We start from the raw sequence: 27906 nt of genomic DNA on the forward strand, positions 1-27906 counted from the left end.
GAGTCTGCCCGCAGCATTGGCCATGCAGCTTTTAACAAAATAAAGATTTTAGAGGCAGCTCTGCAGACAAGCGAGTCCAAGTTGACTTCTGAGGGAGAGCGTCACCTCTCGATTGTGGCTGAATTGAATGAAAAAGATGCCAAGCTGACCACCCTATCTTCCAATCTGAAGACTCTACAGGAAACTCAGGATACTCTTCAGAAAGACTTACAGATGTTCAGGCTCGGCTAGCTTCTAGTACTAATCGAGAGAAAGCCCTCCAAAGTCGATGGGAGGTCAGTCAAGCCACAATTGAATCAATGCAGACCGACCTTTTGAAGGCTCAGGAGAATGCTTCCCAGAGTCAAAAAGATTTGGCTTTGGCTCGAGCCAATGCTGAGAAGACCCAGGCAAAGCTGGCGGACTATCAGGCAGGTGAAGTCGGTCGTCTGAGAGCGTACAGGCTATCTTATGTCACATCTCCTTTCTTTTTGAGGAAGATGGGAGGTTTAATGAACCTTATGTTATGTTGCGGAGCGGCCGGCGGGGCTCGTCAACTATTTAAGCAGGGCCTACTCCACTCTGCCCCTTTAGAGAACTTTCTGGACATTGCTCGCCTGATGAGCGACCTTCCCGCTATGTCGTATCCTACCTTTAAGGACGATGACGACCTCTTCCTCCTTCCAACACCTCCTACTGATGCTGAACTTTGATGTAAAAATGAAACTGCCAAACCTTCACCAATATTATTTGCCTGTAATTTCACATTTATTGTTGTCTTGGACTACTTAACTTTTTTATGATGTGTTATGATATGACTGTTTGTTGTCTATCTCCCCTTAGCTCGTCAATTCTCTGACAATACCTTGTGTATTTTCAGACCGATATGAACTGTAGCGATATGGATGTACACTTCGACCTTCTGGTTCAAGTTTTAACTGGTCCCGGTCGAGGCTCCCTTCTTTACCTCGACCTGTTTCACTCTCCTTTTCCCGTTGACCGCCCCGGCTTGGCCTGGCTCAGCCAACCATCCTGGTATGCTTTTTCCATCTTAATCCAATCCAATATAAGATAAAACCAGAGTAGGAATGTGAGGGTTAAGAGTTCATAGAACACTTGTAACTGCCGTATCTTTTCCCGAAGTCTATCTCCTCGTAATTCGCATTGATACTTTTCCAGATATACCCTTGGGCGCTCTTTTCTATGACGATCCATCGGCCTTCATTACTCTCACCAATTGTTGTGGACCGGTGGATGATGACTGACCAAATTGCCCTTACACCCACCAACTATAAATGCTTTCCCCTCACCTCTGTCTTCAGACTTTTCTCAGCTTTCGCTTTCTTCCTCCCTGATTCCTTAACTGCCCTGACGCTTCCCTTTTTTCGTTGATAGTTCCCTGCCTAACCTTTTTCCCATCATCCTTTTTCCACATGGCATATTCCTCTTATTTGTCTTCCCTTGAGGCGATGTACTTTCCAGGTGCGTCCACCTTCGATGAATTAGATCTGGATGATCTGCGCTATTACTACGGAGTCGTTGCCAACACTCACGTAATTATCCTAACAGATATGCACTAGTTTTCTGCTCCTCCCACCGGCTATTGCACCATTTTCAAGGAACAATTCATTGCAGGACTTCGTCTCCCTCTTCACCCCCTTTTTCTCTGATGTGTGCCGCTACTTCAAAATTCCCGTGGGCCAGTTAACGCCCAATTCTATAAGACTCCTCTACGGATTTGTAGTACTCTACGAAGTATGCGAGCTATCTTGGTCTGCCCCTCTGGTCCACTGTTTCTTTATCCTTCGTCGGCAAGAAGAAGGCTCCTTCCATTTCCAGCCCCGCGTTCGGACTACTTTTTTCTCGCCCCTTCCACCTTCTGAGGCGAACTAGGCGAGTAAATTCTTCGTCATCTCATTTCCCATGAGGTAGAATGGCCCCTGCAATGGCAACCGTTGCTTCCCTCGATCTCGCAATTAGGGGAGTTCCAGCTTGATATCTCCTATATAGAGCCTTCATCTCGCTTAGCAGGATGACAGCTGAACTTAACGCGCTTATTATCTAAGGAGTTGTTGTCTTATTTCCGACTAAGCCGCCTTACTTCTGAAAAACCCGGTCCTTGGGTAAGCCTTTCTTTCGTTTCTTCTATGATTTCTGGTATTTTGCTTTAGTTACTGGAACTGACCCCATATCCTGGCTTATGCAGCTGACACTTTAACCCGTACCTCTGAGGTTCAACCCTTTCCGTTAAGTGATGGGGAAATAATGCGACGAGGTCGAGCCATCCTAGAGAGGAGGTCACTTCCTTACTCGACTTCAACTCAGGTTGGGATGACTGCCTTCACCATTCCCCGACCCAGTCGTTCCCCAAGGGCCTCGTCTGTTCCTCGGCCTGCCTCTTCTGCTTGCCCCAGGGCCGCACCGGCTTCCCGACCTGCCTCCTCTACGCGTTCCCAGGCCTCGCCTACTTCCTGGCCTACCTCCTCTACTCGTCCTCGGACCACGCCTACTTCCCGACCTACATCATCTATTCCTCTCCGACCGGACATTCCTTCCCCCCTTACTTCTGGCCCTGATCGTGGACGTGGTCGAAGATCAGGCAATGTAACTTACGTCAGCCCTGCCTTCAGAGAAGCATCTCAGGCGGATCGTCGAGCACGTTCTGTAAATGACCGCTCAAGTCGGGATACACCTTCTTCTTCTCGGCGCAGGGCTCGACTGCCTTCTGAGGATTCTGATTCGAACGATCAGCCTTTAGCTCACAGAGTTCGTCGGAGAACTACCACTCCTAGACAAGACTTGGGCCCTTCTCCTGTTCCTCATCCTTCGCCTCCTGTTGCAATCACCACTCCTATCACAAGCCAAGCAAATACTCCTCCTGCTCCTCCTGAGGTTCCGGCTGAGCCACCACTAGCTCAACCTTCATTCCCACAGCCTCCTGCTCCTCCTGAGGTCTCGGCAGAGCCACCACTAGCTCAACCATCATTCTCACAACCTCCTGCTCCTCCTAAGGTCCCGGTCGAGCCACCACTGACTCAACCTTCATTCTCACAACAGCACTGCAGCACCGAAGCAGGCCCCTCACATCACCCTTCACCAACTACCTCACCTCTAGAGCCTTCCCATGTGCCCCCTTCAGCTCCCTCTGGCTCAGCTGCTGGTCCTTCATAGTCACCACCACCTGCTCATCACCGTTACCGTACCACTACCCCTTCTGAGACTAGGTTAAGGTCAAGGCAAGACGTTCCCACCAGCAGCTTGATAATGAAAGGTCATTTAGCCACTTTATGCGAAGAAAGTATGCACCAGATGGAATTCTTGCCGCCACCTGCCCAAATGGATAGATTCTCAGAGCTGTATATCAAGGTAAGTTTTAACTATTCCACCACTGATTATTTTTCCCACTCTTATTAAATACTTCCTTTATGCCCCAGGCTAGTGCAGAGTCCTTGATAATAAACCAATCCTTTCATGCCACTCATTACCAGAATAAATTGTTACGGGATAGGGTAACGAAATTGGAGATTCAGTTAAATGACCCCGCGCAAGCTAGTTATGCCCTGAGAGCTGAAATAAAGGACCTGACCAGCAACACGTGGATCAACAAGCTTTGGTGCATCAGCGAGCCATTGACCAGTTAACCTAGAAACTGCGTTCCACAGAAACCCTAACACAATATCAGAGCAAAAGATTAGAGTCCCAAGCGGCCCAACTGGCATCTCAAGCAGCAGAACTTATGGTCGTCCGGGCTGAACTATCGCAGGCTCATGCTACTGCAGAGGGGGTATCCACAGCCCTAACTGTCTATAAGGAAGGGGAAAATGACCATTGCAAGTAGAGCCGCGACTTGTACCTGCGCTCTCCAGAGTTTTGTACACAAGCAGGACAACGTTTCTCCGCATCTGTTGTTTATGGTGTGGCTGGAGCTCTGCGACAACTCTACAAACAGGGCTACTTGAAATCCGCTCCTCCTGCCGAGTTTCTGGATCATGCTCGGATCATTAAAGAGATTCCGGATAATATTTTTGCTCCCTTTAAATGATTGATGCTGAATGCCTACACATATTATGACTTAACGATGTCTTGTAGAATACTTTATTGCTTTACTTCCTACACAATCACTTGCACTTTGAGGTTTAATTTGCTGAAATATTTTACTCTGTTGACAGAAATGTTAGGATATACAATCCCCGCTCTGACATATCCTTTTACTAGGCTATCTGGTCAGTGTTTGGCCCCGGTCTGGCAGACATTTTACAACCCGACCTCTTCTTCTTTATACAATTCCTTACACTCGGTAAGATCACAAGTAGTTAGCACTCCACGACCGATCTAGCTTCCTACCTTGGTTATCTTATAAATAGTAAGCTCCAGACGACAATTTCTTAATGACCTTATAAGGCCCCTCCCACTGCGGTGCTAGCTTAGCCACATCCCCCACGGGCTTTACTTGCTTCCAGACCAGGTCTCCCTCTCCAAAGAATCGAGGAACTACTCTCCTATTATAAGTTTGCCTCATTCTTTGTCTGTAGGCCTCCAATCTGGCTGTTGTCCTCTCGCGAATTTCACTAATGAGATCCAGCTCAGCCAGTCGTCACTCTACATTTCCTTCATCGTATAGCATCCTCCTGACTGACGGTACTCCAATCTCTATAGGTACTACCGCTTCATTCCCATAAACTAGATGAAATGGTGTCAGACCTGTGCTTTCTCGGGGTGTTGTGTGATAGGCCCATAGGATGCTCGGTAGCTCTTCCACCCAGTTACCTCCCACATGATCCAACTTAACCTTCAGATCTCGTACTATTTCTCGATTGACCACCTCGGTCTGGCCGTTGCTTTGCGGGTATGCCACTGAAGTGAAGTCTTGCGCTATATCAAACTCCTTACACCAGGCCTGGATTTTTTGCCCTTGAAATTGCCTCCCATATGTGATACCAATTTGTGCGGTATGTTAAATCTACAAAGAATATTCTTCCATAGAAATTGGATGACAGCATCTTCCGTGATCCTGGCCAGGGCCTCTGCTTTCACCCACTTGGAGAAATAATCTACTGCTACCAGTAAGAAGCGTTTCTGACCCGGGGACATTGGAAATGGTCCCACAATATCCATGCCCCACTGGTCAAAGGGACACGAGACTATAGATGTTTTTAGCAGAGTCGTTAGTCGATGTGTCAAATTCTGATGTTTTTGGAAGTACAGGTAGGTATTCACTAGCTTTTGAGCATCTCTCTGTAAAGTATGCCAGAAATACTCGGTCAGGAGTACCTTGCGAGATAATGTCCGACCTCCCACATGACTACCACAGCATCCCAGATGTATTTCTCGTAAAGCCTGATCTGCTTCCTCTATACCCAGGCATTTGAGTAAAGGTCTAGAGAATGACCTCTTGTATAGTTGATCCCCTATCATGACATAGGCATGAGCTTGTTTCCTGACTAGTCATGATTCTTCTGGGTCAGCCGGTAAGATACCCTACATAAGATAGCTGATCAAGGATGCCCGCCAATCAATGATTGCTTCCCTATTATTCTGCAAATCTATCTGAGCTATAAGGAAAGTTTACGCTATTGACTTGTCCAACACTCGAGTAGTTAGAGAACTGGCCATCTTCGCTAGTTCATCTGCTTTCTCATTCTCTGTCCTGGGGATCTTAGTCATTGTAACTTCCATAAATTCTTCCTTCATTTTTTCATACGCTTCCCGGTATACTTGTAACTTATCACAATTTACCACAAAGTTGTCGGCTACTTGCTGAGTTACTAGCTGGGAATCTGAGTAGATGATTACCCGGGCAGCCCCTACGTGTCGAGCTGCTTGCAGTCCTGCCAACAAAGCCTCGTATTCTGCCTCATTGTTAGTGGCTCGGAAATTCAACCAGACAACCAACTGAAGTATATCCCCTTGGGGAGATATAAATAGAACCCCGACCGTGCTTCCTTGATGAGTTGCTAACCCATCTACGTGTTGGGTTCTTCGGGCCGCGAAAATCGCTTTTTCGCGTCGCGGAAACCCCGAGTCACCCAAAGCCAAGGATCTCGTGCAAGGAAAAATTGAAGAGAATACGAGTACGAATTTGGAAAAACCTTTTAGATCTACTCCTAGATCTACATGTTTAGAATTTTACCCTTGTTGCGTGCCTTTCGCTTTCCCATTCGTCCAAGGTGTTGCCGGATCTCTAGACCGTCAAGCGTCGGTCCTCTAGATGTATCCACACGGACACGTAGATGGAGAAAATCTCACACAAAGGTGTGCTAGCACCTTGGTGAGATTCGGCCAAGGCAAGGAGGAGAGGGAGAGGGAGAGGGAGAGCTTGAGAGGAAGAAGGAGGAAGAAAAACCACACTTGAATGAAAATCAATTCACACCAAGAAACAAAGTGGCCGGCCACTTCTCAAAAACTCACAAAATTAATTGCATTAATTGCAATTAATATGAAACCATTAAGAGAGTGGCTTTGTAACTTCCATGAGGTGGCACCCATGATGATGTGGAACATCATTATTGGTCCACCTAATGCCAACTCACCAATGAGGTGGCAAAAGGTCAAGTCAAAATTGACCTTTGGTCTTCCTTCTCTAGTCAAGTCAAACTTGATTCAATCTCTACCATGGTTGATCTAATCCAACCATTTGATTCAAGCCAATTTAATATAATGAATCTAATTCATTAAATTAAATTGATTTAATAAGTCATAATCTAAATTAGACTCATTAAATATATGAATCAACTTGAGTCGAACTCAAGTTAGCCCAATTAGGATTACTCTTAATCCAATTTGATTTATCAAATAAATCTAATCCTTTTGGTTCATCATATGAACCTAATCTCCATCTATTTGTCCTAAGTGTGTGACCCTATAGGTTCTTGTAACGTTGGCAATGCCCTAAACCCATTTAGGAGCATAAGTAATGAGCGGTATCTAGCAACACATCATTACTACCCAAGTTACAAGAATGTCGAGATCCGACATCACCTTGTGACTACCAATTGTGACTCCTCACAAAATAATGACAAGTGTCCTTCTATCCTAGACATCTAGATTGATCAATATGAGGCATAGACCGTGTCATCCTCTAATCAATCTAAATCTTGAACTCCAAGTAGACTCACTCGATCAAATGAGCTCAACATCTAATGTTGACTCATTTGGGCATGGCCATGCACTTAGTGGTCTCACTCTATCAAGAATACCGATGTCGCTCCCGTCATATGGGAGGGATAGATTCCATCTACATCACTCACATCCCTCCGCATAATTTGTTACATACCCAGTAATCGCCTTTATAGTCCACCCAGTTACGGGTGACGTTTGACGAAACTAAAGTACATAACTCCTTATGTAAGGATCCATGGTGACTTCAGGTCTAAGGACTAATAGTCATACTAATAGCCACATGAGTGTAAGGATCCTTCGTACGGCTAGAGAGGGGGGTGTGAATAGCCGACCCCAATCTTTCGCGTTTCTTCCTACGATTAGGTTAGTGCAGCGGAAATACAACGTAGAAAGAAAACAGGAGAAGAAAGACAAACCATATAACGAGGTTCGGAGATGAACTCCTACTCCTCGGCGTGTCCGTAAGGTGGACGAAGCCTACCAATCCGTCGGTAGATAAGTCCCCGGAAATCCGGCTAATAGATACTCCTTGTGGGTGGAGAAACCTCACCACAATCTTTGCAACAGCAATAAGAGTACAAATAGGAACAAGAAAACAAGAACAGAAATGTAAACAACACTTGCTTGCTTTCTTGAAGTCAGCAGGAACCCTGGTGAAGCAGCAGCTTCTCGGATCCAAGCCTAGCTAGAGAAACCAGCAATAGGAAGAAGCTCACGCGAAGCTTTAGCACCCAACGAGCTCAACAAAGCTCAGCAGGAAGAAGAAGCAGAAGCTTCAGGCCTACGAAGAAGAAGAAGGAAGAACCGGACCCAGCAGAAGCCCTGGACCCCTTTATACCTGCGAAGAAGACAGCGAAGAAAACTAGCCGTTGCGTCGCAACGGCTAGAACCCTGATCGGTCTGCAGACCGATCAGGGAAGAGATGGATCGTCACTGATCGGTCTGTGGACCGATCAGGCTCTGTCCTGATCGGTCCCCAGACCGATCCCAGCTCTCCCAGCTCTCTCACAGAGAATCGCATTCGTCTCCTGATCGGTCGTGGAGACCGATCAGGCATACACCTGATCGGTCCCTGGACCGATCAGAACTATAGCGAGACCCATACATGTCTTTTTGAACTCTTGTGAAAGCTGATGTCACTAACAACGAAGCATGTCCAGCCTACAACTCATATTTTAGAATATTCTAGCCTAGTCACATCAAATATTTGCATGCTCTCTTAAGGAAAACTATTAGTGACACTCTTTGACTGTCTTCTCCACGGATGTTTGAGAACACGTACATATACTTTGAGATGCGTGCATATCTCTAGTGGCACTTCACAGGACTCTCCATTCACAGGCGGTTTTCACTTCACTCACCAGATTTTCCACACTGCCTGGCTTCACTCACGGGACTTTCCACCGCCTGGCTTCACTCACCGGGACTTTCACCTAGCTTCACTCACTAGGATTTTCACCTGGCTTCACTCACCAGGATTTCCCGACTGCCTGGCTTCACTCACCAGGACTTTCCACACTGCCTAACATCCCAGTTAGGACTTTCTCACTGCCTGGCTTCACTCACCAGGACTTTCCACACTGCCTAACATCCTAGTTAGGACTTTCTCACTGCCTGGCTTCACTCACCAGGACTTCTCCGACTGCCTGGCTTCACTCACCAGGACTTTTCCCGTGCCAAACTCCCTGTTTGGACTTTTCCAGTGCCAAGTCTCCATACTTGGACTTTTTCCGTTGCCAAGTCTCCATACTTGGACTTCTCCGGTGCCAAGCTCCCTGCTTGGACTTTTCCGTTGCCAAGTCTCCATACTTGGACTTTTTCCCGAATCAGGTCAACCAGGTCAACCTTGACTTACGGTTGCACCAATAATCTCCCAAAACATTTATCCTTGTCCCATATCAAGAATAGAACTCTCTCACGAGTGTCAAACATCAACATGCAACTCAACTAGGTCAACCTTGACCTAAGGTTGCACCGACAATCTTCTCAAGTCAAACATCAAAATACAACTCGAGTCAAGTCACCTCGAGTCGGGTCAACCAGGTCAACCTTGACCTAAGGTTGCACCAACAATCTCCCCCTTTTTGATGTTTGACAAAACCCATAATCAAGTTAGGTTAACCCGATAACCTAACTTAGGTTTTCCAACCATCTTCCAATGTCCAATGTTCTTTCCTTGAACATTCTCTGGACATTCTCCCCTTAGGTTAACCCGATAACCTAACTTGGGTTCTCCAATAATTCTCCCCCTTTTTGACACACATCAAAAAGAATTCCAATGTTCTTCCTTGAACATTCCTTGACATTCTTCCCCTAGCTTAGGTTAACCCGATAACCTAACTTGGGTTTCTCCAATAATTCTCCACCCTTTTTGACACACATCAAAAAGAAAAAGGAGAGTATCAAGGTCAAGAGTTTCTTCCTAATGAAAGTCCCATACCTTTCATTGAAACTCTTAATTTCCCCTTGATACTAAACTTAACAATCAACTTAGTGATAATCCCATATCACTAATCCTCAAAAATCTTAAGGAGTAAAACTCCCCTAAAGTCAACTCCCCTTGACAATTAGTTAAGACTCCCCTAAAGGTCAACTCCCCTTGACCATTGCACCAACAATGTCTTGAGAGTTTCAAACCTTTAGAAATCGAAAATCAACTCCCAAAACTGAAATTTCAGACATCCACTGAAAATCGAAATCGGCACGCCCTGATCGATCCTCGTATCGGTCCCTGCATCGATCAGCCTTCACCGGATCGCACCGCCTCTGTGCTTCTGGATCGGTCTGCAGACCGATCCATGCTTCACTGGATCGGTCCACAGACCGATCAGGACTTACCTGGATCGGTCCCCAGACCGATCCAGACTCTGATAGGCAGATTTCTGAAATTTCCTTCCCGAAATTCAGAAACTCCTAGAAAATTCCAGAAAATTCGAAAAATTGTGAAATTTTGAGGATACATTCCTCATAACATATACTATCATGGAAAAATAGTTTTCTATGAAAATAACTTCCATTTTTCAATCTTGATACAAAGTTCTAAAACTTTGAAATAGTTCAAGTTTAACTCAACTTTGTATCACAATGTTCAATGATGAATGCTATCACTAGGAAAGCTTCATCAAGGTTTTTCAAATCAATTTTAAAATGATTTTAAACCTTTTAATTTAGGACCATAATCTTAGGGCTAAATGTACATGACTTGTACACAAGCTTTCCCTATGATCCTCCATTTCTTGAATTAGGCTCATCTAGGTACAAAAACTATGCACCTTGATCCTAACTCATGATCCTAATATCTCACATACATCTAAAGTGTATCAAACACATCCAAGTCAATGTTGATGTGAGATATGGGTTTAGGTATCTTAGACTAAGGTCTCATGCATTTTCTAAACACAAATTTGATCTCAATATCAAAATGTGTTTTTCATCCTTAAATCAATTTCATTGATTATTAATGCAAGAGATGATGACATGGCATAAAATGGTATCATAAATGAAAACATGTGCCAATGTCATGATGTCATGGCATAAAGTTTGAAACTTAAATAAACATGACATAAAAACTAGCCTAAGCATTATCATGACATTTCAAATGATAATAAAATAAATATGATGTCATGGCATGGCATATGGCAACCAATCATGACAAGTTAGCACAAATAAAATACCTAAATTCCCTATCTAAGTATCCTTAGCCTTAGCTAACTTAAAATCTAACCCTAGATTGCCCATATATCCCTAAGAGAAAACCAAAATCCCAATTATGGTATTTCTCTAGGTTTTCTTAAATTGTGCCAAATAAGATTAAAATCGATATATTTTTTTTTTACAATATGGCACAATTTACTCTTCAAGGAGTAAATAATAATTCTTTTTCATTTTCAAAGGTTATCAAAACCTTGAAAATGCTCCTTGAGTGTCAATTTCCTCAAAGTTGGGTTAACTACCCTTCTAATTGGAGTTGACACTCTCTAACCCATCTATGGGATAGAGAAGATGCTCCTAGGAACCCAATATCTATGTGAGCTCATTGGGTTCACTAAATATTCACTAGGGATGACTTCCCTAGCAACCCTCCTAATGACCCTCTTAGGCTTTGAAGCCTTGGTCATTTGGGACTCATCAAGATCAACTCTAGGGGTGACTCCCCTTGTGACCTTGGTGGTGGTCTTCCTAGCCCTAGGTTTTGTTCCATAATCGAATGGAACACTATGATAAGTGGGCTTGACCACTTGGGACTTAGGTTTGTGACCCAAACCTTTCTTGTCCTTGGACTTGGGTTTTTGACTCTTAAACCCTAGAGATGACTTCTCCATGTTTTTAAGAGCCTTTTCTAAAGTATCAAGTCTTGACTTCAAGACTTGATTCTCCTTCTCTAATACCTCAATTTTTGATTTATCACTCTTCCTTGAGGTATTCCTAGGCATATGTCTAGTTGATTTAGGATTCCTACCTAGGTTATCCTTAGCCTTAGATGGGTTGATCCTAGGGTTAGCCTTTCTAGAATTATCCTTATCTAGACTCACATGTTTAGCTCCTAAGCACATGTATTGATTCCTAAGGTTATCATGCTTGTTATTATCGACAAGTGCAATAAAATTCCTAGCATGCATTTTATTAGAATTGCAAAAATGAACCTTAGAGGTTACCTTAGGGTTTGCCTTAGCTCCCCCTATCGATGTGCCCAGTCTCTTGCCCTTGTGAGGTTGCCTCCCTCTCGGACATTGGCTCCGATAATGTCCCCTTCGCTTGCATTGGAAGCACACCACGTGCTCCTTGCCCTTGCGTGTTGGGACTCCGGCTTCCTTGACCCTTGGCGCCGGTGGAGTCTTTCTAACTCTCTTTGGACATTTACTCTTGTAATGTCCATACTCCCTACACTCAAAGCACATTATGTGTAATTTGCTAGAAATTAAAATGCTTGAGTTACCTAGGTTTGAGGGTGGATGAATGCCCTCATCTTCATCCCTTCCGGAGGTAGAAGCTTCTTCCTCTTGCTCCATTCTTGAAGAAGAACTCTCCTACTCTTCTTCCTTAGATGTTGGGTGACCCTCAACTTCTAAGTCCATTTCTCCATGAAATGAGCTCCTTGGCTCACTTGACTCCTCTTCATGACTTGAAGTGGAGTTCTCCTCATGGAGCTTTGCCAAGTTATTCCACAACTCCTTGGCATCGTTATATCCACCTATCCTACACAAAACATCATTAGGTAAAGAAAATTCAATGATTTTCGTTACCTCATCGTTGATGGTTGATTGGTGGATTTGCTCCTTCGTCCACCCCTTCTTCTTGAGAGGTTTTCCTTCTTCATCCTCCGGAGGAGTGAAACCTACTTGCACGCACCTCCAATTCTCAAGATTAGTCATAAGAAAATATTTCATTCTTACCTTCCAAAACGCGAAGTCGTCGCGATCCTAGAAAGGTGGAATCGTGACATCTTCTCCGAATAGATCCATTCTCTAGCTCGTGCTCCCTCGGGTGTTAATCCGGCGAAGAGCGACCTCGCTCTGATACCACTTGTAAGGATCCTTCGTACGGCTAGAGAGGGGGGTGTGAATAGCCGACCCCAATCTTTCGCATTTCTTCCTACGATTAGGTTAGTGCAGCGGAAATACAACGTAGAAAGAAAACAGGAGAAGAAAGACAAACCATATAACGAGGTTCGGAGATGAACTCCTACTCCTCGGCGTGTCCGTAAGGTGGACGAAGCCTACCAATCCGTCGGTGGATGAGTCCCCGGAAATCCGGCTAATAGATACTCCTTGTGGGTGGAGAAACCTCACCACAATCTTTGCAACAGCAATAAGAGTACAAATAGGAACAAGAAAACAAGAACAGAAATGTAAACAACACTTGCTTGCTTTCTTGAAGTCAGCAGGAACCCTGGTGAAGCAGCAGCTTCTCGGATCCAAGCCTAGCTAGAGAAACCAGCAACAGGAAGAAGCTCACGCGAAACTTTAGCACCCAACGAGCTCAACAAAGCTCAGCAGGAAGAAGAAGCAGAAGCTTCAGGCCTACGAAGAAGAAGAAGGAAGAACCAGACCCAGCAACGAAGCCCTGGACCCCTTTATACCTGCGAAGAAGACAGCGAAGAAAACTAGCCGTTGCGTCGCAACGGCTAGAACCCTGATCGGTCTGCAGACCGATCAGGGAAGAGATGGATCGTCACTGATCGGTCTGTGGACCGATCAGGCTCTGTCCTGATCGGTCCCCAGACCGATCCCAGCTCTCCCAGCTCTCTCACAGAAAGCAGCTTCGTCTGATTGGTCGTGGAGACCGATCGAGCATACACCGATCGGTCCACGGACGATCGGAGCTTCTTCTTCACTTCGATCGTCGCTGATCGGTGCGTGGACCGTCGGGAACTCCACATGAGCTCTTGAGTGGAATCGATCGGTCACCGGACCGATCGAGGAAAGTATGAGCCACTGGATCGGTCTGACCGATCCAACTCCTAGGTTTAGAGCGTCCTCTCTAACCTAGTTAGGAGAACGAGCCACCGAGCCCTCTCCGACTCCATATGCCAAGCTTCACTCACTTGGACTTCTCAACACGGATGTCCGATCACCCTTGATCTATCTGGATTTTTCCTTGGCTTCACTCACGGGACTTTCACCTAGCTTCACTCACTAGGGTTTCACAGCTTCCTCACTGATTTCCACTGCTGGCTTCACTCACGGGACTTTCCCGGCTTCACTCACGGGACTTTCACTTTCACCTAGCTTCACTCACTAGGATTTTCACAGCCTCACTCAGGGATTTCCACTGCTCGGCTTCACTCACGGGACTTTCCACCTCCCTAACATCCAGTTAGGACTTTCTCCTGCTTCACTCACCGGACTTTCCACACCGCCTAACATCCTAGTTAGGGCTTTCTCACTTGCCTGGCTTCACTCACGGGACTTCTCCATTGCTGGCTTCACTCACGGGACTTTTCCGTGCCAAACTCCCTGTTTGGACTTTCCATGCAAGTCTCCATACTTGGACTTTTTCCGTTGCCAAGTCTCCATACTTGGACTTTTCCGGTGCCAAGCTCCCTGCTTGGACTTTTCCGTTGCCAAGTCTCCATACTTGGACTTTTTCCCGAATCAGGTCAACCAGGTCAACCTTGACTTACGGTTGCACCAATAATCTCCCAAAACATTTATCCTTGTCCCATATCAAGAATAGAACTCTCTCACGAGTGTCAAACATCAACATGCAACTCAACTAGGTCAACCTTGACCTAAGGTTGCACCGACAATCTTCTCAAGTCAAACATCAAAATACAACTCGAGTCAAGTCACCTCGAGTCGGGTCAACCAGGTCAACCTTGACCTAAGGTTGCACCAACAATGAGAAAGTATATGACACTCATATAACGATCCATGATACTTTCTCATGGAGGGTCATTTAGTATACATTGTCTAATGCATACCCATGTGTCAGCTTGATATCTCTATATCCATGACTTGTGAGATCAAGTCATCGAGCTGACCTACATGCTAGTCTTATTGTATTAACATTGTCCCTGAATGCTAATACTCGACTAGGAATGATTTAGAGTAGTGTTCCCTATATCATCTCACTATCGATTCAACTAATCGATTGATATAGGTATGAACCTTCTTCTCAAGGACGCTATTATACTTAGTCTATTTGGCACTAATATAAATAAGTATAATAACCAAACAAATGCCTTTATTAATATACAAGAATATGATACAATGAGTCCATACAATCATCAAATGACTGGCTCTATGGCTCTAACTAACAATCTCCCACTAGCACTAGTGCCAATCAGTATAGGCTCTAAGGCCTAATGACCTAGTGTGACCATCATGCTTCCTCTGTGCCAAAGCTTGGTCAAGGGATCTGCGATGTTAGCCTCTGTAGGTACTCTGCAAATCTTCACATCTCCTCTATCGATAATCTCTCGAATGAGATGGAAGCGCCGTAGTATATGTTTGGTCTGCTGGTGTGAGCGAGGTTCCTTCGCCTATGCTATAGCTCCATTGTTGTCACAATAGAGCTCAACTGGGTCAGCGATGCTAGGAACCACCCCAAGTTCAGTAATGAACTTGCGGATCAAACCGCCTCCTTCGCCTCGATGTAGCAATATACTAAACACATTGTAGAATCACTCATGTATCCTGCTTGAACTCTTCGGTGTGACACCACCATTAATGCAAAATACGAACCACATTGCGATCGGTAATCATCCTCGATCGACCAAAGTGGCATCCGTAACCCTTTACGGTTAGCTCATCATTGCCTCCATATATCAAGAAATATTCTTTAGTCCTTCGTAAGTACTTAAGAATATTCTTGACCGCTATCGATGACTTTAACGGATTGATATCTGCTCGTCATGCTCAAAGCATACGAGACATCGGTCAGTACATAGCATGGCGTACATGATCGATCCTATGGTGAGGCATAAGGGATCTGATCCATGCGGTCTCTCTCCTCTCTAGAAGAGGGACCTTGAGTCTTGAAGACTCACGCCATGTGACATTGGCGAAATCCCTTCTTGGAGTTCCGCATGGCAAACAGAAGGAGTACCTTGTCAATATATGTACTCGACTTAGGCCAAGCAATCTCTTAGATCTATCTCTATAGATCTGTATCCCTAGAATGCGGGATGCCTCACCTAAGTCCATTGAGAAGTAACTCCCTAGCCATGTCTTGACAGACTGAAGCATAGGGATGTCCGTCCCAATGAGTAGTATGTCATCCACATACAATATGAGGAAGACAACTATGTCCCCTACAACCTTCTTGTAGACACAAGGCTCATCTTCATTCTTGATGAAACCAAACTGTTTGATCGCATCATCGAATCGAAGATTCCAGCTCCGAGAAGCTTGCTTTAGTCCATAAATGGACCTATGCAGCTTGCATACTCTGCTAGTATGCTGTGGATCTACAAAACCCTCAGGTTGTGTCATGTACACATCCTCGAGTAGGTTTCCATTCAGAAACGCGGTTTTGACATCCATCTGTCATATCTCATAGTCATGGTAGGCTGCAATAGCAAGCATGATCCGAATGGACTTAAACATCGCTATTGGAGAAAAGGTTTCATCATAGTCAATACCATGAATCTGCTTGAAACCTTTAGCTACCAAGCGACCCTTATAGATAGGTCCATCCATGTCAGTCTTTCTCTTAAAGACCCACTTGCACCCAATGGGTTTTACCCCTTCAGGTGGATCAACCAAAGTCCATACTTGGTTGGTGTACATGGATTCCATCTCGGATCTCATGGCTTCTAGCCATTTCTCGGAATCTGGTCTCATCACAGCTTCTTGATAGGTGGTAGGCTCATCCTCTATGAGCACAATGTCATCATGGTCAAACAAGAGAAATGAGTATCTCTCAGGCTGACGACGTACCCTATCAGACCTGCGAAGAGGTATGTCTACTTGAACCGGTTGTTGTTCCTCAACTCCTTGTGGAACAACATCATCCACAACACTTTGTGATTCTAGTTCAATTTCCATCGAGGCATTAGTGCTATTGTTCACATCTTGAACTTCTTCAAGATCGAACGCGCTCCCACTAGTCTTTCTAGAAACAAAGTCTCTTTCTAGAAAGACCCCAGTCTTTGCCACAACTATCTTGTGCTGAATGGGAATGTAGAAGTAATATCCCTTAGTTTCCTTGGGATATCCAATGAAATAGCACTTGTCTAATTTGGGTCCTAATTTGTCTGAGACTTGACGTCGTACGTAAGCCTCACAACCCCAAATCCTCATGAAAGACACCTGGGCATCTCTCCCAGTCCATATCCTATATGGTGTCTTTATCACGGCCTTTGATGGAACTCGGTTGAGTATGAAAGCTGCCGTGTCTAGAGCATATCCCCATAGATATGTCGGAAGATCTGTGTGACTCATCATAGATCGTACCATATCTAATAAGGTACGATTCCTCCTTTCGGATACACCATTCCACTGTGGTGTTCCAGGAGGAGTGAGTTGAGATAAAATCCCACACTCAGCTAAGTAGTCACGGAACTCATGACTTAAGTATTCACCACCTCGATCTGATCGAAGTATTTTAATACTCTTGCCAAGCTGGTTCTGTACTTCATTCTTGAATTCTTTGAACTTTTCAAAGGATTCGGACTTATGTATCATCAAGTACACGTATCCATATCTACTGAAGTCATCAGTAAATGTGATGAAGTATCTATAACCGCCTCTAGCAGCGACATTGAAAGGGCCACATACATCACTATGTATGAGTCCTAACAAATCAGTCGCTCTCTCGCTGTGCCCACTAAAGGGAGTCTTGGTCATCTTGCCTCGTAGGCATGACTCGCATATCTCATATGATTCAAAATCAAATGAGTCCAGCAAACCATCCTTATGGAGCTGGGATAAGCGCTTGTCATTTATATGACCTAAGCGACAGTGCCAGAGATAAGTTTGGTTCATGTCATTTGACTTGAACCTCTTGGTATTAATGTTATAGATAGGGCTCTCAAGGTCTAGAATATAGAGTCCGTTTATTAGTGGTGCACTACAATAGAACATATCTTTTAAATAAACAGAACAACATTTGTCTTTTATTATAAAAGAGTATCCTTTCTTGTCTAAACAAGAAACTGAAACTATGTTCTTAGTAAGAGCAGGCACATAACAACAATCATCTAAATTTAGTACAAGCCCAGAGGGCAGAGATAGCTGATAAGTTCCTACAGCAACAGCAGCAACCCGTGCTCCATTGCCTACTCGTAGGTCCACCTCGCCCTTTGCCAATGCTCTGCTATTTCTCAGCGCCTTCACATCAGTACTGATCCGGCGGTAAAAATCAGGAACCCCATAAGGAGTCAACGCTGAGGGGAGGTCAAAGGGTCCAGTGGCTCGCCGGAAAAGGGCGAGCCGACCGGACTCAGAAGAAAGGGAAATCTGATAGTAAAAGGCACCCTAGTAGGGACGCCCTGGCCGTAACGGTGGCCGATGACGATGATCCGCGCATGGTCGCTGCGACACAGCGCGTCATGGGCGGCGTTCATCGCCGCCGCCGTGCCGGCGACCCTGCCGAGCGCCGCCGTCATGGCGTCGGTCGACATCGCGTCGAGCGGGCAAGTCGTATGGTTGTGCCATACTTCTAGTCTGACAACGGGTGGTCCTGCCGTCCCATCAAAGAACATGCTCGGACTGTGGCAGCATGGTGTCAGGTAAGCTCTCTGACAAGTGCATACCGTGGTATGGGTTGCTGACACGTACGCACCTCGGTGGGCGTGCATCAGTTCCTTCTCCGTCCTATATAAAGAGGCTATTACTTCGCCAAAGGTACGCATAATACAAATTGGGCAGCCACTTTCTCCACCACTTACCTGACTTGAGCGTCGGAGGACCGTCGCCGGGACACCCCTCCCGGCTCGGTTTTGTTGCAGGTTCGCCGGAGCACTCGAGGATCCAGCAGAGAGCGCCACGTGCCCAGCGTCCGCTGACTCTTGGTTCGGACAGGATCAAATTGGCGCCGTCTGTGGGAACGCTCCTGCATTCGAACAAGAACAATGGACGAGGCTGGACGACAACACACGGTGGCGCTTTCAACAGAAGAACTCGACGCTCTGGTCGAGATGAGGGCCGCCAAACTCATGGAGCAAAAACAAAAAGCATCCGCCGAGCGGGCGGAGCAACAAGCAACATCTGCGTCTGGTGGCCGAGCGGAAGCACCTCCAGCCACCGTCGCATTCCATCGGGCCTTATTTCGCACCCCTGAAGCCATACCAGCCCGAAGAGATAGAGGATCTTCCTCAGATGAAATGCCAAGGCGGGATGACAGGAAGGGGAAAGCTCCCCGAGCGGATCAATCGCTAATTTTCGGAGGCTATCCTACGAGACCCTCTGCCCAAGCACTACGTGCCTCCGACGATCGGCGAATACAATGGAACAACAGACCCGGATGATCATCTGGGTAAGTTCGATAATACAGCCACGCTCCATCAGTACACAGATGGAGTAAAGTGTAGAGTCTTCCTTACCACCCTCTCGGGATCGGCTCAACGGTGGTTTCGGAGGTTGCCGGACGGATCCATCACGAGCTTCAAGGAATTCCGAACGGCCTTCCTCCACCACTTCGCAAGAGGCGTTATCAAAAGACAAGTGTCAACATTCGCCATCAAGCAAGAGCCGAGAGAATCGCTCGAGGTTATATTCAGTGATTCAACCAAGTGGCGATGGATATCCCCACGGCCACATAGGAGGCGATGATGAATGCCTTCACGCAAGGCCTTGTGGATGGGGACTTCTTCCGGTCGCTCATCCGAAAGCCACCGAGATTATGATCACATGCTACATCGGCCAACGAATATATAAATGTGGAAGAAGCGCACCCTCGGAAAAAGGAAACTCCACCGGTAGCACTGCGTTCATGCCGAGGCGGAAAGCTGAGCTCCCACCGGAGGACCGAGGGCGGCAATTCGATCCTCACGCCCGGATCGCACGTACAAGAAGTGGCTGCGCTCGGCCTAAGCCAAAGAAAAGGTGGACCCCTATGTTCTGCACCTTCCACCTCGCACAACACGAGGGATTGCCGAAGCCTTCCCTTTGTGTCCAATCTGTTCCCGGAAAGCCGCCTCCCATCGACAGGAGGCGTAGGACTCATGAAGCTGACCCGCACCGAGGGGCGACATCACCAGACACCCGATCGACACCGATCAGGCGGGAGAATCGCCGGGCGTCCAGCGAAACAGGCCGTCCGCTCGGGAGGAGGAAAATAGGAGCAATACTTCCCGGCGAGATCACGTTATTGTTGGTGGGCCGACCGGAGGAGACTCCAACCGAGCAGAAAAGGCGAGCATCCACGCAGTCGATTGCAGCCAAGAGCGGGCAAGAGGACCGAAATCACTTTCGGACCCGGGGACTTAGAAGGAGTAGAAGTGCCCCACGACTCATTAAAGCGGTAATAGCAAATTACACCATTCACCGCATATTTGTTGACACAGGAGCTCGGTCAACATCATATTCAAGAAGGCGTTCGATCACCTGCAAATTGATCGAGCCGAGCCGCCCATGCGACCCGCTCTACGGGTTTCGAGGTTCATCGGACAAATCCGACAGCCACCTCATTGGGAGAAGAGCCGATCAGAGGACCGGGACAATAAACTTCGTGGTGGTCGACTCTCCTCATCCTACAACGTCATTTTGGCGACCGGCGCTCGGCGAATTCCGAGCGGTTGTCTCAACCTTCCACCAGAAGATAAAGTTCCCCGTGGAGGAAAAAGTAGGAGAAGTGGGGAGATCAGCTAGCACTCGGCGGTGCTATATAGAGATGATCCGAGCGAAGCTTGTTCGCTCGGAAGGCGCCCCGAATTGAGGTACACGCCATAACCAGAAACCTCCTGCTTTAATTTATGATGAAAAGGAGGAAGTCAGATCCATCCGACCCGATCGGAGGTCACGACTTTTATCGCCTCGATCCGGGAAGAGAAGGAGAAGCCGATTCAATGCCTCCAACGAAATCATGATGTCTTCGATGGTCGACACATGAGTTACCTAAATTTCGCGAGCCTAGCGCAAGATGAATTGCATGTCCGACGGACGCTCGGCGATGAAGCGAGAGAAAAGGGACTTGACACCGGCGAATGCCATTATCCCGGAGGTGGAAAAACTTCGAAGGCCACATCTGTGTCACGGTTCGGTGGTGGCCAACGTAGTCTTGGTCTCCAAGTTGGGCGGCAGTGGAGGGTCTGCATCGACTTTCGAGATTTAAACAAGGCATGCCCCAAGGATTTTTATCCTCTGCCCCGGGTGGACTCTACGGCTGGCTGCGAATTAATTTGCATGCTTGACGCCTACCAAGGATATCATCAAGTGCCGCTTGCCCGGAAGATCAAGAAAAGGTCAAGACGGCACATATTGTTACAATGTGATGCCGTTCGGATTGAAGAATGGGCCACCTATCAACACTTGATGAACAAGGTGTTCAAGGAGCGATCGGGCGAATCTGGAAGTTTATGTGGGCGACATTCTTATCAAATCCGTCCGAGCGGCCGATCTTTTCAAGGATATGGAAGAAACCTTCCGAACACTGCGCAAATATGGAGTCAAGCTAAATCCCCAAAAGTGCCTGTTCGAGCCAAAGGAGGCGTTTCTTGGGGTACATAGTGACCGAGCGGGAATCGAAGCAAATCCGGCAAGGGCACTGCAAGACATGCCGCCCCAAGAAATACAAGAGAAGTGCAAAGGTTGACGGTCGGATAATCGCTTTATCCGATTCATCTCGGAACCTGGACCGAGCCCGCCATTCTTCAGATCTGCTGAGGCCACTAAGTTCCATGGGATGAAGAATGTGTGACCGAGCATTTGAAGAGTTGAAGACATATCTTAATTCTGCCAGTGTTAGCCAAGCCGGTCGGGGTGAGTCACTTTATATGTATCTGTCATCAATGAGCATGTTGTAGGCTCGGCACTTGTGAGGGCGAGCGAAGAACAGCAGGTGTATTTTCTAAGCCACATTTTAAAGATGCTGAATCTCACCGGGCTCGAGAAGTTGGCCTTTGCTTTGGTTCTAGCAGCTCGGCGCCTTCCGGCCGTATTTCTTGGCTCACACCATTATTGTCGGACGAGCAGTCCACTCGGAAGAGTCTGTTGAATCCGGACGCCTTATCAAGTGGACGACAGAATTAAGTGAATTTGACATCCAATATCAGCCCCGCTCGGCGATTAAAGCCCAATCCTTGGCTGATTTTGTGACCGAAGTGCAAAGGCCAGAGCCGGAAGCCATGTGGAGAATATATGTGGATGGATCCCCCACTCGGCTCGGAAGTGGGATCGGAATATTACTACTCTCACCTCAGGAAGAAAAGATGCACCTATCCGTCCGGCTAGATTACAAAGCTACTAACAATGAAGCAGAGTATGAGGCCCTCATAGCGGCACGGCATGTGGGAGCGGTCGGGTGACACTCTATTCTCGATTCACGGTTGGCGCTCGGCAACTTTCAAGCACCTTTGAAATCAAGCGTGTTCGGCTCAAACTCTGGCGAGGCCTTTGAAAACTCAAAGCTACTTTCGAGAGGTGCTTATTGGAAGATCCCTACGAGCGGAGAACCAAGCGGCGATGAGTTAGCCAAACTCGCGAGCTCAATAACGCCGGTCGCCATTCAACAACCAATTGAAAAAGCTTTGGTGGCGCATGTCGACCGGATGCAAGGCCTCGCGTTTCCAAGTGACTGGAGGACACCTATTATAGAATTCCTCCGTTCGCACCACACCATCCGATGAATATGCAGCCCGGCTCCTCGAAGAAGAGCGGTCGGTTTACACTCATCGGAGATCGACTTTACAGAAAGCTTTCTCGCGTCCTTTGCTGAAATGTGTAAGCTCGAAGGACTCAGCTTACATCCTCCGGAAGTACATCAAGGATCATGCGGGGTCATCCGGCGGACGCTCATTGGCCAAGAAGATCCTCTTGGCCGGATACTTTTGGCCAACTTTACAAGCAGATGCCGCTCGGACAGTATCTACATGCCTTTCATGCCAGAACATCTTCCACTGACCTACAGGAGAGATGAAGGCATCAACCATCTCATGTCATTCGATCAATGGGGAATGGATATTGTGGGTCCATTTCCGATGGCGACTGGCAGAGGAAATTTTACTAGTGGCGGTAGACTATTTCTCTAAGTGGGTGGAGGCCGAGCTACTGGCAAAGATCACCGAACAAATGGTTAAAAATTCATCGGCAACACATCATTTGCCGGTTCGGCATCCCTCGCCGACTAGTGTCCGACAACGGGCGGCGGTTCACTGGGAAGATGTTAGAGGATTGGTGCAAAAGCTACGGCATTGAGCAACATTTCACGTCCGTGGCCTATCCTCGAGCAACGGTCAAGTGAAGTCGCCAACCGGGAAATTCTTGGAGGGAGTTGGCCGGATGAAGTGCCGAGCGTCTTGTGGGCCATCCGAACAACGCCAAAACAAGGGACGGGAGTCACACCGTTCCATTTGGTATATGGCGGTGAGGCTGTCATACCGGTCGAAGTCGGCGTTGAGTCAGCCCGGATCCAGAGCTATGATGATGACAACGCCGAACGAAGAAACATGGAGCTGGACTTGGTAGAAGAGGAGAGGGCAAAGGCGTCCGTTCGGCTGATGGCATACCGTCAGCGGATGAAGCAAAACTACAACCGGCGCGTAATTCCCAGATCGTTCCAAGTCGGCGATCTTGTCTGGAAGAAAGTCAAGCCGGTCGGCGACGTCGGCAAGCTTGAAGCTCCATGGGCAGGCCCTTTCAAAATCATCGAAAAGCTCCGCTCGGGCGCGTATTATCTGGAGGACGAGGACGGACGGCAGCTAGATAGGCCGTGGAGCACGAACCACCTCCAGCCTTACCGGGCGGGGTGAAAGGTGTATCACTGTAAATCACCCTGTGTATTTCATTTTTCGACTAAATACTTGAAATGCAGAGATGAAAAGTCAAAAGAGTGAATATAAGGCATTATCATCGTAACCCGAAGGCCCCCCGAGCCGATCGGCCGGGAGGTTTATATCCGAGCCGGGAGCTCGAACCCGAAGGCCCCCCGAGCCGATCGGCCGGGAGGTTTATATCCGAGCCGGGAGCTCGAACCCGAAGGCTCCGAGCTCGAAACCGAAGGCCCCCGAGCCGATCGGCCGGGAGGTTTATATCCGAGCCGGGAGCTCGAACCTGAAGGCCCCAGGCCGATCGGCCGGGTTTATGATAGCAGCTCGAACCTGAAGACCCCAGGTCGTTCGGCCGGGCTGCGTATAGAATATAAGCAGCGTTCGAAATCTAAGACCCCGAGCTGTTCGGCCGGGCTGCATACTAGTGTGGCAGGAAGGAAACCAAAGCCCTGCGCTGTTCAGGATGATAGAGGGAGGTTATTGCCTGAAACGAAGGCCCCGAGCCGCTCGGCCGGAGCTATACGGATCAAATTGGCGCCAAGCGCTCTAAAAACGGAAGCCCCGCGCCGTCTAGCCCAGACGTTAAACCGTAGAGCCGTGCCGACCGGCTATAAAACCGCGCCGGCGAGCACCGTCGTTAAAAATCGAGACGCCGATCGGCTATAAATATCCGCGCCGTCTAGCCCAGACGTTAACAGAAGGCTATAAAACCGAGCCGGCGAGCACCATCGTTAAAATCGAGAGCCGCGCCGATCGGCTATAAATATCCGCGCCGACGAGCTCAGAGCCGCGCCGACCGGCTATAAAAACCGAGCGGAAAACCGACGAGCACCATCGTTAAAAATCGAGAGCCACGCCGATCGGCTATAAATATCCGCGCCGTCTAGCCCAGACGTTAAACCGTAGAGCCTCACCGACCGGCTATAAAAACCGAGCGGAAAATCGACGAGCACCGTCGTTAAAAATCGAGAGCCGCGCCGATCGGCTATAAATATCCGCGCCGTCTAGCCCAGACGTTAAACCGTAGAGCCGCGTCGACCGGCTATAAAAACCGAGCGGAAAACCGATGAGCACCGTCGTTAAAAATCGAGAGCCGCGCCGATCGGCTATAAATATCCGCGCCGTCTAGCCCAGACGTTAAAAATCGAGAGCCGCGCCGATCGGCTATAAATATCCGCGCCGTCGAGCTCCGACGATAAATATCGAGAGACGAGCCGGCGTCTATAAATAATCCGAGCGGACGAACCGACGAGCCCCGTCGTTAAAAATCGAGAGCCGCGCCGACCGGTTATAAATATCCGCGCCGTCGAGCTCCGACGATAAATATCGAGAGACACTTAAAGTTGGGACGAGGGAAAAATTTCTTGCTAAAATAGAAAGGAGCAGAAGATTATCTAATATGCAAGCCAAAAAAGTCATTACATAGATAAGCGGGGCCGAACGGCGGGAATTCAAAAAAGTTTACAGAAACGCTCCTCACACATCGAAATCAAAAAGAGCGTCGGGGATGGCGTCCATCACGCTCGCCAGATCCTCGGGGGGGATAGTCAGCTCGGCAGACAGGTGACCTTTGGTCTTCAGATAGCCCACCGCCGCCTTGATGGCCTCCTCGAACGTGAGGGATATCTTGTCGGTAAACTTCTCTCCGAAGCCTTCCGAGCGGAGGAACGCCTTCCTCACTTCGTCCGAGCGGGCCGACTCCCCCTCTTGATACTCCTTGAGCGCGGCATGGGCAGCGTCGCTAGCAGCTTGGAGATCCTTCAAGTCTCCATCGAATCTTTGGAGATCAGCCGAGCGGCTCTCTTTTTCGGTGGCCAGCAGAGCATCCAGGTCCTTGATGCGTTGCTCCAGCCCCCGGATCTCCACCTTCATGTGGTCCATATCGTTGATGGCCTGTTGCTTCCGAGTGGTCGCCGTCTGGATCTCCTTGTCTCGCTGCTTAATCATTGTTTCAAGCCGAACGACCTTGCTCGCTAGATCAGAGGCTCGTTTCCGTTCGGCTTCTAGTTTCTTGGCCTTCTCCAGGCGGCCGTCGACTACCCGGCGCCCCCACCGCTTTTTGTTTCTTGGTTCCTCCTCCAACTCGGCCAACCGATCGCTAATGGCGATCTGCTCCACCCAGTTCGCTAGCAAACACGAGCAGGTAAAACTTCAAATAAGAGAGAGAGGGGAAGGGCTATACCGGTGGTCGATTGAAGGTTCTTGTCGTGAAGCTGCAGGAGTCAACTTAGCTATCCGACTCGAGCATCTATCCAAGCTTGTACGAGAGGGCCGTCGGTGATCATCTACTCGGAAACACCCGATCGGTGCAACCATATGCGCCTACGAAGGGGCGAGCAGTTTAAGCAAATTGGCGCTCGGCCGCTCCGAGATGGCCCGCGAGAAGAGGTGGGTAGCTCGCCTAAACGCCCGAGACGTCGTCGAGTCCTCAAAGGGGCGGGCGGCACTTCAGCCCTCGGAGAATCTGAGGGTGGGTACTCTCGAGAGAGGCTGACGGACGACCAGCGCATCCACCCGCTCGGTTGTGGCTCATCAAGTGTAGGCGGTCTGATTCCGGTCAGCCGGCGTTCCGGGCCAGTACATCATCGGCGAACGGCCCTCCTTCACCTCACTCGCGGGTTCTATATTGCCGTGGCCCCATCGGGAGGGCGGGCGTCGGCTCTGGGACGTTGGCGTCCCCTCACCTTCTTCGCCGGCCGGATCAGCCGGAGCAATGCCCCGTTCGGCGGCCTCCTGGCTCGTCACCGCCTCAATCCGAGCGGCCTTCAGTTTGAGCTTCTCGATGGCTCTGGCCCGCCACATGACCTCAGCTGCAGAAGCAGAGAATAAATCAGTTAGAACAAAATAAAAGGGAAGATAGGGAAGCTTACTCATGCTACAAGGCAGATCGGCTGGTGTAGAAGACAAGCCGAATATATGCATTACTCCTGGGAGAAGCATCTTGTCAATGTGATAGCGCTGACCGACTAGCTGTTCGGCTGCATGGAGATAGTCTGCGTCACCTCTAAACTTGCCGAGCTCCGGTTGCGCAGGCATAGCCGTCTGCCACTTGGTGCGGAAAGTGGGCCGCTCGGGAAAGCGTATATAGAAAAAATGCTCCTTCCAGTGTTTGTTGGAGCTCGGCATATTATCGAAAAGGACGAAGCCTATCCTAGATTGGAAAACAAAGGTGCCCCACTCGGCTTGCTTGGGATAGTAGAAGTAGTGGAAGATTTTTGGGGTTAAGGGAATGTCGTTCAGTTTGAACAAAACTACCACTCCGCTCAGCAACCTAATAGAATTAGGAACTACTTGGCCGAGCGGAATGCGGAAATAGTTGCAAACTTCTAAGAAAAACTTGTGAGGAGAAAAACGTAGTCCGGCCAGGAATTGATCCCGGAAGAAGACAACAGTGCCGGGAGGAGGATCGTTAGGCCGATCGGAAGACGTGGCTAACACTATTTCGTGGTCGGTCGGTAGGTCATATGCTCGAGTGAGGCGCATGGCGTCTTCCTCGTCGAACCGACTTTCCATGTTCGAGTACCAAAGACCCGGAGCACCGCCGGTTGACTGCGAGGTACTGGTCATGATCGAAAGGCCAGAATGCGGGATAGAAGAGGATGGTTCAAGCAATGGAAGAAAACCGGCTGAAAAGGATGATTAACAGAAAGAAGAATGCGTCTGAAGCGAGAAAAAGGCTCTTACAGGCGAGGAAGATGACCGGAAGAAGCCGTGTGATCGTCGGAAAGTCTGAGAACAAAGTCGTCGGCGAGAGGGGGAATGACAGGAGTTTGGAAACGAAGAAGATGAAATGCAGCGGAAACGAAGTCAAGGGTCTTATATCGCCGCCCGGAAACGATCTCCACCGCCCGATCCAGGTCGTCGATATCGAGGTTGTCATCGGATCGTCCGTTTCAAACGGCGACTGTCCCATCGGAAGTGACGCAATCGCCATACTCTGACAAATGCACGGTCGCCACGTGTTAGCCGGTTACTAGCCGCATTTAATGAGCTCCCCTTACCGTGCGCAGAGCACGTGATGGGTAGTGTAGGAGAACAACGGACATCGATTCCCAGAAAATACAAGGCATGGACAAAGTATCGCCGGACAGACAGATATCACCACACGGATGAGCATCTTTATGCCTGGCCGAGCGGCCTAAGGCAATGATCATTGTTCGACAGATCGGCAGTCCAGGCAGTCGGACTTTGCCTCCTTCGACTAGACTCGAGAGGAAGGCAAGTGATCCGGCGGTAAAAATCAGGAACCCCATAAGGAGTCAACGCTGAGGGGAGGTCAAAGGGTCCAGTGGCTCGCCGGAAAAGGGCGAGCCGACCGGACTCAGAAGAAAGGGAAATCTGATAGTAAAAGGCACCCTGGTAGGGACCAGGGGTCCGATGCTCAAATAAAGCAGTGCGTAATGACCGAGCGGAAGGAGGTGCCGCCCGGACGGCGC

At 48.2% G+C, this 27906-nt stretch overlaps 1 protein-coding gene across 1 annotated transcript; it reads left to right on the top strand.

Moving 5' to 3' along the window:
• The first annotated feature begins 2244 nt into the window (after positions 1-2244).
• On the top strand, positions 2245-3150 carry LOC121972211 (proline-rich receptor-like protein kinase PERK10). The gene has a single exon (XM_042523907.1). The coding sequence runs from the start codon at positions 2245-2247 to the stop codon at positions 3148-3150; it is 906 nt and encodes a 301-aa protein (XP_042379841.1).
• Positions 3151-27906: the final 24756 nt, after the last annotated feature.

The sequence above is a fragment of the Zingiber officinale genome, chromosome 4A, assembly GCF_018446385.1.
Source record: "Zingiber officinale cultivar Zhangliang chromosome 4A, Zo_v1.1, whole genome shotgun sequence".
NCBI classification, from domain to species: domain Eukaryota; kingdom Viridiplantae; phylum Streptophyta; class Magnoliopsida; order Zingiberales; family Zingiberaceae; genus Zingiber; species Zingiber officinale.